The sequence below is a fragment of the Sinohyriopsis cumingii genome, unplaced genomic scaffold (genome assembly GCF_028554795.1).
Source record: "Sinohyriopsis cumingii isolate HCF-2022 unplaced genomic scaffold, ASM2855479v2 utg001176l, whole genome shotgun sequence".
In the NCBI taxonomy this organism is placed as follows: domain Eukaryota; kingdom Metazoa; phylum Mollusca; class Bivalvia; order Unionida; family Unionidae; genus Sinohyriopsis; species Sinohyriopsis cumingii.
In genome coordinates this window covers 3,729,084-3,742,437 of record NW_028315968.1, presented here as the reverse complement: position 1 = coordinate 3,742,437, position 13,354 = coordinate 3,729,084, and the positions used below count along the sequence as shown (strand labels likewise).

General features: G+C 34.0%; 1 protein-coding gene across 1 annotated transcript in view; it reads left to right on the top strand.

Moving 5' to 3' along the window:
* The window catches only part of LOC149772788 (sodium- and chloride-dependent neutral and basic amino acid transporter B(0+)-like), a 38,797-nt gene extending 26,641 nt beyond the window's left edge, over positions 1 to 12,156 (top strand). Inside the window, exons 13-16 of the mRNA XM_089947298.1 lie at positions 6,185 to 6,284; positions 7,483 to 7,589; positions 9,206 to 9,379; positions 10,126 to 12,156. Coding sequence (XP_089803424.1) covers positions 6,185 to 6,284; positions 7,483 to 7,589; positions 9,206 to 9,379; positions 10,126 to 10,320 — 576 coding nt within the window. The 3' untranslated portion in view covers positions 10,321 to 12,156. The remainder of the gene's footprint in view (positions 1 to 6,184; positions 6,285 to 7,482; positions 7,590 to 9,205; positions 9,380 to 10,125) is intronic.
* Positions 12,157 to 13,354: the final 1,198 nt, after the last annotated feature.

Here is a 13,354-nt window from a genome sequence, read left to right as displayed (position 1 = left end):
CTCCTTTTTGAAACCTTGCGTCATCCTCGTAGATTAGATCAATTATCGCCAAGTTCAATGGAAGTAAGGCTTTTCTCTGTACCACCATTTTTCCATAATATGAAGACTACTATCACCGGTGATACTGTGATTTTTTAAAAATGAACCTAAATGCTGTTATAAATAAATTCGCAAAACATAACGTGCACAAAGACAGAAAAATAAATACTATCAAGATTTTTCCTTCACCTTCAATCAATTCAGAAAGAAACTGCAAATACATATACGAATAAGTATCGTTTATAATTAAAAAAGAAATCTCAAATAAAGATACGAATATATATCGTCATAATCGCTCCTGAGCCGAATCCAACTGCATAATGCGTTGGCAGATCGGTCGGTGCTGTTTTTTTCTTCAACTGATCAGTTCTAAGAAACTGCACATAACTAAACAAGATACGGCTATGAATCAATTTATAACTTTTATTATTAATCTCGTTATACAATCTTGCAATATTTGACACAGGAAATGCAACTAAAATAGTATTTATGAATGAAGAAAAAAAATCATAATTCATCCAACACAATACTTATAAAATGGAGTTTACCGGCGTATTTTGAGAATGCGACCACCAACAAAACCTACAAATTAAGCCATCACGATCACATGACTGGTAAAGATATATTTCCTGCACAAAACGCGAGCATTGTAAAGCTCAAGTATCCAATACATACACCAACTATTCACTTGCTTAGTATTCACATTTCTTTTTCAAGATATTAGGAAAACCCCATTTAGACTAAGAAGTAAATATGATACCAAATTATAACAAAAATTAATTTAGTTTAGTAAATAATTGTGAATCGGACGGCTAATTCCTTTTTCGCTGAACCTAATGCTAACATATTGAACAATTATATAAAAAAACGTCGTCAGGCAAAACAGGTTCTATTTATTAGGGCTCGCGACATTTCCTTTCGGCTTTTAGAAAAGCAGCTTCGCAGCATGTTTACCTTTTTTATTGTAGTACCGGGGATTCCATGTTATACACCTAAAAACATAGCCCCGATCAAATACAGGAAATCAAATATTTTTGTCGACTATATTACATAGATCGAAGTTTGTGAAATTAATAATGGCAAAATGTTGCAACAGCATGTTAGCCAATTGACGCTTGTCAAACGATTTTATACTATATTTTTATTCCTCATGAGTACATTGGTTCCCTAACTAAATCGTAATTAGTGGTCCGATGCTTACACTGAAAATAAATGTTTGTCATTTTGTGCATTGCCACCCTGAGACACCAATTATGTACAATACTAACTTGGGCGATATGCTAAGGGCAGTAAATGATACTAATGAAGACATGTAATTTGTTTATAGATCATAAGACCAAATGGTGCATTTTAAAGATATGTACCATGTGTTTACATTATAGATGTAAATAACTGAATAAATCCAGTAATTTTAATAGTTTCTCTCATGTTTTTCTTTATTTCACGTATTCGTCACTCAGATGTGGGTGGATGAAATATGCAATAAGAAGAATACCATCCATTATTCAATGTTTCATAAACATTATCAGTAAATTGGTTTCAAAAATGACAAAGCATAGTTCATGTTTAAAAGTAACGTTATGTAAAGTATGACAAAGATTGACAGGTAAAATTTCATTTTAATGAATGTAGCAGACAAAATGTATGCATTAATACCATTTAGTCTGATAGGCAGGTCTTTTCACATTTCCTAACAGCAGGATAATAAAATAAAAAATAAAAAACATTATAGTGTTGAAAAATCAGATTTGGTTGCTATGAGATGTGTCAGTTCATTCTCAAATAATGACACAGGGGCGATAACCTATCCAAGGACACTAATACATTGACACAAACAGTTGTAAAGAAGAAATGAATGCATTTGAGGAAACACAAGGTAACATAAAATATAATAAAAGTAAAATTAAATATTACAGTAAGAGTAATACATAATAGTCGTAACAGTTTTGATAGGAAGAGTACATTCTGGCTGGTACGGATACAAATAAATTAGAACATGTGGTCTTTGAGGAAATATCCCATGGATGGTGGGAACGTAAAATGGGAGACAGAAAGTGAGGAGAAACATTGCTAGCAACGAGAGAAAAACAAAATGCAAAATACGTACCTTCAGATCCGATATTTTATTTGTATAAAGAGGCACCCGCCAATAGTCTCGGTCAGAACGCTGGAATGATATAAAATGTCTTTATAAGCGGCCTTTGTCTAAGATCATTAGGAAATTTCAGAACAAAAGCATTCGTTCTGAGTGGCAGTATATACGCACCAGCAAAAGATGGCATGCGGACTACATAAAATTCTGCAGCACATGTCATAGGGACTTAGAACATGAAATATATGTAAATGATCTGATTTGAAACAAATGACGTGAATTTGTTATGAGGCAAAACAGCAAGCATTATTGACATTCACGGTGATGGCATATACAATAATGGAACGTGTTAAGAAGCCGGGAAAACAGCATTCCGCCCTTCAACTCGGTGGAGTTACATTCAGGTAGAAGCTGTAATCTACACAAACTAATACGGTGACCAAAACTATACTCTGCGCTGCAATATCGTCAATTTCATACATCTCTGGAGGAAGTTGACAACTATTTCTGTATTACAAATACAAATGTTATAATGTATATTGAATATGAAATATCATGATCAATATAAATTTTGTTTAGAACTTAAACGTCCATCGTACTTGGAGGTAAGATTGTGTTGATTGATTCAGATAGTAGTAGCTACCGGACAGCTGTAGAGGTTCATGTGGTTGGTATGACGAACACTTTGTCTAAGAATTTAATCGATACGAGGCACATCGGGCTACATCACAGTAAATTTAGCAAAACGTCTAATGCACCTAAAGTCTTAAGCTAAGAGAACAAATGAAAGCAAAAGGTCGATAAACGAGTTTGCGATAGACCAGAACGCTTCTATGATAGTGAGTGCCATATCAAAAGCACTAGATGCCACAGAGCTCTCTTGTTAAGGTGATCGGGTTGTTACAAACCTAATCTATTAGTTTGCACTGGAGAGTTAAAATCTTATATCTGCTTTGCACATTTAGATTATTAAACTACAAAGATATGGAGTCAATGATTTTAATGCTTTTTAACTATCGGTTGGAAAACATGATTGCTGAGATAACACACAAAATCTATAAAAGCGTAAATACAGTAATTCGAAATTTACATCGAAATTTAAAATTCTTGAGGAATGTCCATTCTCGACATTATAGCTAACACATTCAAGAACACAATTTACGACAGAAATATACTGTTGGCGCTATAACACATACATATATTTAATAATATTTGGAGCTCAGTGATAACATGCTTGATTGGTTGTCATTTTTCGCATGCTCACGATTAGTACAATTGTCAATCAGAAAGGACTAGTTCCCAGGTGAACACTAAATATTACTTCTAACAATAAAACTAATTTATCGATAGATTCTATAAAGAGGCCTTTTTGTTCTAGATTTTATTACAAATAGTATTTTCTTTCGGTAATGTGTAGCCATACAGAAGCTAATGTAATACACTCAAACCTTAAATTAATTAAATCAGACTTCAAACTGTGTTACAATTAAATACAGGATTTCTAGATATACTGTCAGCCGTCAGGCAAATATGGAAAAAAACAAGATTTAAATGCAAGAGATATTTCAAATTTGTGAAAGTAACGGGGACACATGATTTTATAGCTATAGCTAGGATATCAGCAACTGTTCAGCTAACAATAGCCAATTTTGTTTAAGGGTTTAGTAGGAGGCGGTGGAAGAAGAATAACAAGGGGCTATTAGTAGAATGATGATTAAGATAAGTCAATGGTTGATAAGTTTAAAAGTTATGAACAATATTGTCAATAACATATATGCAGCACCAACAGAAAAACCAACAGAAATGAATTAAACATTGTTAGTCATACGTATTATAAACGCTTGTTTATTTGTGTGATAAAAATCGAGTAAAAGCTCGTGATATACGCCTTTTATATCATGAAAGCATTCGATTGCGATTAATGTAGTCATACACCTTTGTTCTGCGTGATTCTTATCTACATGAATTTTAGTCACGTTCTCTGGGCTAATTTCCTTGTTTATGTTTCGACGAATTGTTACGGGCTTCATTACAGGCGTTTTTGTTATATACATTACCTTATTTAAACCAGTGTTTTTTCATAGTTTAAATATATCGTATGGCATTCTAAAGTTGTTGTTGACATTTTCATTAACTTTCATGTCACACAGTTCTCTGTATCTGTTCAATGATTCATCATTTTTAAATTTTGAAGTGTAATTTTAAAATTGCTAACTGGCGGGTACGTAAAACAATTGTCTTCCGGGTAGTACTTTTCTATCTCTTTAAATATTGGTGTAAAATGTGAATCAACTGTGGCATTAAATTGAATTGATCGATAATAAGTGCGTGTTAGTGTCTTAAATCTGATGTATGCCCTTTATTTTTCAAACAGAATACTCCTTTAATTAAGCTTTGGTCTCCATGCATATAACTTGCTGTATACTATTGCTTATTCTAAATAATTTATTATATTCTCTCTCTCTCTCTCTCTCTCTCTCTCTCTCTCTCTCTATATATATATATATATATATACAGACAGACACATACATACATACATACATACATACATACATGCATGCATGCATACATACATACATACATTACATACATACATACATACGTGCCAGGGCTTCGCTAAAACGATTAATTGCATATTTCTACTTTAGTGCCCTTGCTATTTCTTAATCTTTAAAACGATTTTGAAAACTTTATCTAAGATAATGTTTACTGAAAGTAGGGATTATATACATGGCATGAACAGGCATGGAGAGCGTCAGAGTTTAAAACGCTGGGATTTGGGCTGTATATCTCTTTTATAATATTCGAAAATGATCTCTTGCAAATTATTTTTCTTTTCCTTTTTCTGGAGAAAACGGGCATTTGAATTTTGCAAATGTGTAAAAAGTGGCATTTATGTTGGACGAAGCACACGGAGAACAATAACAGATTACGTGAAATGTTTCAAGATAATTTAGTTGAATAGTTTAGCGAGTTGTTTGGTAATACTGCTTACGAAATAGATATTTTCTAAGTCTGTCCCGGTTCCGGGTTTAGCGTACAACCAGAGATTAAGTAAAGGATTACAGTAAATCAAGTAAACATCGTGCGAGGAAGAGAAAATGACTAAAGGGCAGAAAGAAAAATAAATGCCCAAGTCATAATCACAATTATTTCGAATAGTGTTTTCATTAGCTGAGGATTCAGTCGTATTCAGTCTTTTCATGATACTAGATTGATGATGGCCTCGGTTATATCTGGTGGATACTATCACCGATGGCCTTAGATTCTATTTTTGATTTGGCGGATACTGTGACCTTATTACCTTGAATTCTCTTTTTATCTTTTTGGCAGTTAGGGTTCTGGTTGTAAACTATTCAAATAAAAGAACTGGATGTAGTGGTCGAGGGATATTTAGGATCGTTACTTCTCTCACATCCTTTGTACTCATTTCTCAATGCTCGTTAAGCTAATATTTACACTGTTGTTATATGTCCCCGAACCATTAGCTTGCACATGCTATATTTGGCCATATATTTTATACAACTAGTTCATTGTTGCATAGTTAGATAGATGCTGTCAGAATAAAGGAATTAATCGCATTTATTTTTAACTTGAGAACCTCTAACGAAGGAAAAAATTCCAAAGAAGTCTTCTATTAATTTATAGTCGCGATATTTCAATTGGCTGATCTTCGGACGCTAAATACTATATTGGTGGGTTCGATAATAGTCGTTTGCCGCATTCTGTTCTTCAAAGTAACAATTAGTACTCATTTTTCTCAGCATATTTCATGCAGTAATGTGTCAGAGCAACAATTAACAGCATCGATACGTGAACAATGTAGGCACATATCAGTTACTTACGAAATACAGTAACTGATTGAGACATTTTGTATATTGACTTGTGACGCCATAGTATTGCCCACTTATTGCTTCTAGATTTAAATATCCTGGTTGCGGACACTGGAAAAACAATTTGTACGAAACAAAAAGATACAATCGAAACTGTAAGTATTAAGGTTTTAAGGTGCGCTGTATTTAGATTTTTATGGAATATATTTATTTTGCATAGGCCGGAGACTACATCGTGACAATCATGGATGGCTATGGTGCCGACTTTTGCGTCTTATTCGTTGCAGCATGCGAATGTATAGCTGTCTTTTGGGTCTATGGTAAGCTAGTTGAACAATTTCCGTTTGTTTTATTTTACACAAAAAAACTTACATTCAGTACACGATTAACGTTTTGAAGAGTTTATATTTGTCTGATCGTACCTTAGTTTGAAACATCAAAGAAAATAGAATTAAACAAAATGCCTCATTCATTATGTTCATCTATTTCCTTATAACAGTGACTTCTTTTGAGTATTGTTTCTAAAATGTAACCGGGACACCTACTTATTATTATTACTATTGATATTATTATTATTATTATTATTATTATTATTCTCATCAACAACAACGTCCCATAACATCCGCCACCGATACGGCTTATCAAAATTTATGCAAGTGCCTCTACTATTTATACATGTATTGCTACTCAAGGCAGCCGCAGGTTTGAACTGGATACAAATGCACCCCTGGAGAACGCTGCCTTTGACGCACCCAACAAGAAAAGCTACCGAAAACTCCGCGAAATGGCGTAGCGATAGCCCCTTTGCTAAGGTCCTGCTATTGCGACTACTAATATCAAAACTTCTGTCAGTACTTCTAACTCACTGCTGAAACTACTGTTGCTATAGTTGCTGCTAAGATTAATACTACTACTGAGTCCACCACCTCAACTCTTATCGCAATCAATAACCGATTTAGTAAACGAAATGGCAAGACAAAAAATTATCCTTCTTTGATTATCTCAACGTTTGAGTTAAATCAAAACTTACTCTCCGCAACGCACGTAAAACCCTCGATTTTCAGCTCCATAAACAACTTATGTTGTACAATGTCGGAGCTAACAGTTCCGTCCGTCATATTATTTTGATACAGAGGAAAGTACAGATTTCACTGAAATCGTGTATTCTTAAAACCACGGCGAATAACAAATGAGAAACGGATCGATAAGGTATGGATATCTCATTAATCATATATATATATATATATATATATATATATATATATATATATATATATATATATATATATATATATATATATATATATATATATTGTTTAAATCAAAACATCGCACTAAAGTCTTCAACAACAACTGTTCAGATATTGTATAGACGCGTTCTGCAACTCGATTGCCACTGCCCTGAAATAGGTATAAGAAAACAAAGAAAAAAAACGTACTCATGCCGGATCACGTATGAATCTTTTCGTTATATTTTGATAGTGATCTGTTCACTGGAACTTGCTTGACACCTTTCAGGTATCAGAAGATTTGTTAAAGATGTGACCTTTATGCTCGGCAGTCCACCAAGGCCTTCCTGGTACTGGGCCTTCTGTTGGGCCTTCTGTGCTCCTGTCCTTATTGCGGTAAGTGGAGAGAAAGAGACAGATACAGAGAGACAGAGAGTGAGAGACAGAGAGACGATATATTCAAATCAGGTTCTTATGCGAACTTCCTTATTTCTGTCTAAATTTCGCTTTTAAAAACGATTCGTTGAGGCAAATATAATGTTAACTAATATACATCTTTCTAACCACATTGTTGAATATTCCTTCCAAGTTCTGGAACTTTTATTACGTACCCATTTAATCTTAATCATGCATGATCTAGCGTCCGATACAGACGTTCAATCTGTGACTCAGTGTCGTACACCTAAAAGTTCCACCTAGCCTGGAGCTTTTTTGAAAAACTTGAAAATTTGAATAGTTGGCCACGTATAGAAAATCAGGAATGAATTATTGGGATACATTTGAAATTACTCATAAATGTCACCACACATTTGTAAATTTACAAAAAACAGTCTTACTGGGTACAAAAGATCGCTTTTGCCGCTGAAGATCATAACGGAGAACAAGAAGTAGCGAATAGCAGTTTATGTGCATTTCACGCGAAATTAAATTTAGTTTAGATCGAGAAGAGTATTTTGGACAGAAAGTGGGGCAATGAGTTCTCAGATAACGTTCGTGGGCAAAGTAACACCAAACACCTCCAATATCAACCTCCTACGAAAATCAGGAGAATGCGCTGTAATAACTAACTCACTACAGAGGCAACTAGTTAGAGTAACAAAAGTGGTCAATATTTTGCATAAGAACGTTGGCGAAACGTTAAGCTAGAGTTCAGTTGAAAGCAACCAAAGGAAATATCTGATAAAAAGGAAGAAAGACTCTGCAATTAATAATGAAGCATATCGTCATTATGACCGGTAGACAACTATCTTGTCTAAAACAGTGTCCAGGTCGAAGAGGTTTTAAGAAAAAGACTTTATTGTATCTGACATTTTCTCAAATAAACATTGAATTCAGCATACTACGTTTTGTATATTTATAATAATATCACGTTGCATTAAGAGTATACTGGATGTAAATTAGCGCCTACCATTTTGATTTGCTGAAATCTGTTTGCTTATTGGCTCATCAAAACACCATGCTATCATCAATTCTCCATGTAGTGAGACCGCTCGGACGCTGAAGTCCATTTTCGAATCAATATAAAGTAACTGATTGTACTGAAAGTTGCCTCTTGTTGTAGGGACAATCTGTGTACTGTTTCGATCTATATTGAACTATACAGCAGACAGGCTGCACAGGTTTGTGAATACCACGTTTGACAAAATAGTCCCACCTACGTGGAACAGGAAATCGATAGTAAAATGTGGCATTAATATATTACTTTTCAATGAAATCTTACATGTTAATGGAAAATATTCCCAAAAATACAAAGCCATTTATTCATTAAAATGAGAGTAGAGTGCACATTTAAGTATTAAATTGTATTTTTTGTCACTTAAAGTCTCGAATTAAAATTAAAGATTAGAACCAGCTTCCAAAAAAATCAATAGAAAGAGAATGTTGTTGTCATGAGCATATGGGCACATTTTAACAATCTCATGTGCACCTTCATTGGCACCACACGATAATGACAGAGATGTGCCGAATGAGTCAGCTGGCTCTATCGTTATTTTTCCTATTTCTTTACGCAGCTTCTGTTTGTATACCGCATGGTTAAATACAGTCCTCCCACGCTTGATGATGGTTCTCCTTACCCCCAGTTTGCGCAGAATATCGGATGGGGTATCACGGCCTTTGTCATGTGCCCTATCCCACTTACGTTCCTCTACAAACTGTTGTTCCAAGCGGAGGGAGATCTGTTGCAGGTAATCAGAGTGCCATATCCCCGGCACTAACCACACACACACACAGAGTGCATACCCATTTGTCCGAAACTATTCAATATTTTATTTAATTTTGTTGCGTCCTCTTTTTCATTATTGTCTGCAATAATGAGATGTTACTTTATGCGTAAGCTTATTTTGAAGAGAATTATGATGCATCAATCAATAATAAAAGGATACGGTTTCAGCGACATTAAAAGGCTTTTCGATTCAGCTACGGCAGTTACGTACTTTAATATGTGCCAGTGCATGTATTGCCGCTATTTGTTATCATGTAGTATTTGCTCGCATACTACACTTTGTAAATAAATGCTACGTTATATATTAAAGACATTTTTTAAAAAATATTTTACTTAAAGTTTTCTGTCTTAAATTCTCCCACTACAAGAGGATGTGACTTTTACCTGAAAAACCACATTTTATGGATATTTTATATGTTTTGAAATTATCCGATCAAGGTCATTAAAATGAGAATATCTACATGAAATATTCTAGTATGGTTGTGTGCATTTCTGTCTGTGTTATTTGATTCCAGCCTCTCAAGTATCGAAAGTTTGATTCTTAGCGAACCCCATTATGGCTACACAAATCACAAATTGTTTAGAATCCGACCCTGATAATAAAAGAATTTCACGTGCTTCGTTTATAGAAATCAGTTTAGTATGTTACTGAACAAGAGTATTCATTTATTAGAGGTGTTATTGATGTTATTGCTAATATTCTTACAGAGGCTGGTTACAATCACAACACCAACGTCAGAGTGGGGACCAAATGACGGGTCAATGAAACAAGGTCTTCAAATGCATTACATTGCAAATAACGACAAACATGCCTATGATAACCCAGCAGTTGTTGTTTCTGCTGACGATAAAGTGAGCGGGTATGAGACTATTGTTCCTGATGAAGAAAACCATAAATTCTAAATAATCCATATTATTTCTGGGTGTGTTGGTATGTTGTATTTGGTTTTGTCGATACCCCAGACCAATGGAGTCATGTTCTCAACTGTAGACGTGCTCTAACGCACCCTTTCGTAATTTGATTGCAAAACACAAATGTCATACAATTATTGCCATTAAGTATTGACGGGTGATTAAAAAAATGTCTTTGAATCAGTAAACCCTATTATTAGTACATTACCAAAACCTTTATTTGAGCCCATACGATAGACTCAGATTTAAGTTTCAGGCAAGATATTTCAGCTTACCTTTACAGAATGACATAATGTAATATTCAGTCTGACTGTCAGAAATTAAAACAATACAATTCTGTTCCAGTCCGAAAAGTCAAATCCTCAGAATCCAAAAGACCCCTGAAGGAGGTCAAAAATCACTGAGATCTGCATGCACATTCATTTCATATTCAACAATGTTGGTGATGTGTATTTAAATTTTGCAGATGGTAACATTTGCACATAAATGGCTTCAGAGGTGTATTACGCTAGTTGATCGCAACCGCTATTTGATGATTATCTCGCGTGTGCTTATTACGTACAATCTTAATGATTTTGGTTCATAATCTCACATCTTAAACAATGACGTGTATTAAATACACAAACTTTGCTTGTGGTATAGGGTGCTTCCAGTTTCCCTAAGGTAGCTATTTAACAAGACATTATTGAATACATTATTGAATAATCAACTTATGAATTTAATAATTGCGTGTTTGGCCACGTGCTAATTCTAAATGATACGATGTTTTCTTGCAATACATGACGTCCCTTGAAGACATTAGCGTTGCTATATATACGGATAATCATGAGAAGTGTCTGGGTAGCTCGCATCGAAATATTGCAGTTCATTGTTGATCCAAGGAAAAAGTTCCAAGCAGGATGTGATAATCTATTCCTAGGACTAACAATAAAATATATTTGGATGATGCATGATTTTTATCTCGTATACTTGTTCCAATTTGCATCTTAGCAAAGACTAATTGCCCCTGAACAAAGGTTTTTAATTGTTCCTTTATATGTATAGAACACGCGATTGTTACAAAATCTGTTTTGGTCTCGTTTATCATTTGTCGTCATTCTTAACCTAATTTACAATGTAATTGTATAGTAATTTGCATCTTAATTGTATCAGCTGACCCTAGCACTATTCATATTTAAGTGTTTTTTCTTTCTTTGTCATTCACTGAACTGTATATTTTATTGAATGTCTTTTAACTATTTCATCTTCATGTTCATTGTATCAGTTAATTTTAATTGAGTTAATGTGGATACATTTGGTCTAATTAATCTCTTTTAAAATAAACAAGAATAATACTGTGAGAAAAAGTCTAGTTTTCTAATGACTAAACCTGGTCATTTACGTCGTGGAAGTTCTGTGTTTTCCAACAATTACATATTATTACGTCCATTTGCAATGGTTTAAGAAAATTGAAGAAATAAAGACGTCATAAAGATGGCAAAGTAGCGTTATCCTGTTTAACCATCCTCAAAATAGAGCTCAAGTGTAACGCTTCTGATCAGTTCCCTTTAATTCTAGGCTGGAAAAGACTAAACTAAAATTTTAAATCAATGATATTATGAAAACAGTACCAACATTAGATTTTTAATAAATCATAAATGGAAGGAAAGACAAAGAAAGTTTGTTCTTTTCTTATTTATGTGAGGCATATTTAGTGCAATGGATTAAAAAAGAAATACCACTTGATTTTTGTGTATTGTATTAAAATTGTCACTTCAATTCGTTGTGTACTGGAGTAATAAATACCACTGTACGTATTTGTATACTGAATTAAAAAATACCACGTGACTAGTATTTACTTTGTTCCCATTTATCATCCTTACTGCTCCACCTTTTCTTATCGCTGTCGTAAATTCAAGGCATTACATAATTCTTTTTCAAATCATAGTGTCCGATGAAAAGAGGACATATTTTGGCATAAAATTATATACTTGGAAGATATCTGTTATTTAAGCTCTCTCTTTTGATAATCTTGTTAAACTATATTCTCTGAAAGATGTTCAGAGCCATGTATAAATCAGTCGTCACGTTAGTAGGATGATGATATTTATTTCTGGATGCCGCATCATGCTATGACTTTATAGGCCCACTATCCAGCATTTAGAGATTCCAGTATAACGCACAGAAGAGCTGAAGAAGAAAATATTATTAAAAACACCCCCCTAATATTTCATAGGGCTTGAATGAAGCAATGCTAATTTTAAGACACAGAATCAAATGCAAAACGACATGAGACCTAGACGTCTTTGCCCTCTTCCCTTGTGCCCATTCCCCCACATTCAATGACCTCCCGGTTGTTGCCCCATTCTCCTCTGTCCACTACCTCTCTCTTGTCAGAGGACCAAGCTTCCTCTTTCGAATCCTTCATAGTGTATGACCGCTACCATTTTGGAATACATCGCCACTCTGTAACGAGACAAAATTAAATTAATTCAATGATTAGTCGAAATAGACCAGTCTTGCAATTGCCTTCATAGAATCAGATGTTTAACTTGTAGTTACAATTCTTCAAACGGCAAAGTTTTCAAAGTGTGTAAATTCCACGTGCCTGTGATTACGTAACAAGCTTGTATATGTGGATATACAATTTGATTATTAGGACATGCATCAAGAATCGCTTGAGTCAACTGAGTTTATTGAAAGGTACAGTGCCTGTCCCTATTTCTAGAACAAATATATTGTCATTTTCTTTCTCTTCACGTTTTCAAAATGATATCGGTGTGCTGTTATTCGTCCATTTGGTGTCAGTATTCTTTCTGGCAATTGAATGCCAAGTGACTGTATCTTAGGAATGTTTTCTTGATACAATATATATATATATATATATATATATATATATATATATATATATATATATATATATATATATATATATATATATATATATATATATGTTCGTCAAGATTAACTTAAAGCAGACTAAAGTGAAATTCGCCCCAAATTAATTTACAAGGAGCGTGATGGCATCCGTCTTTGCTAAATGTTT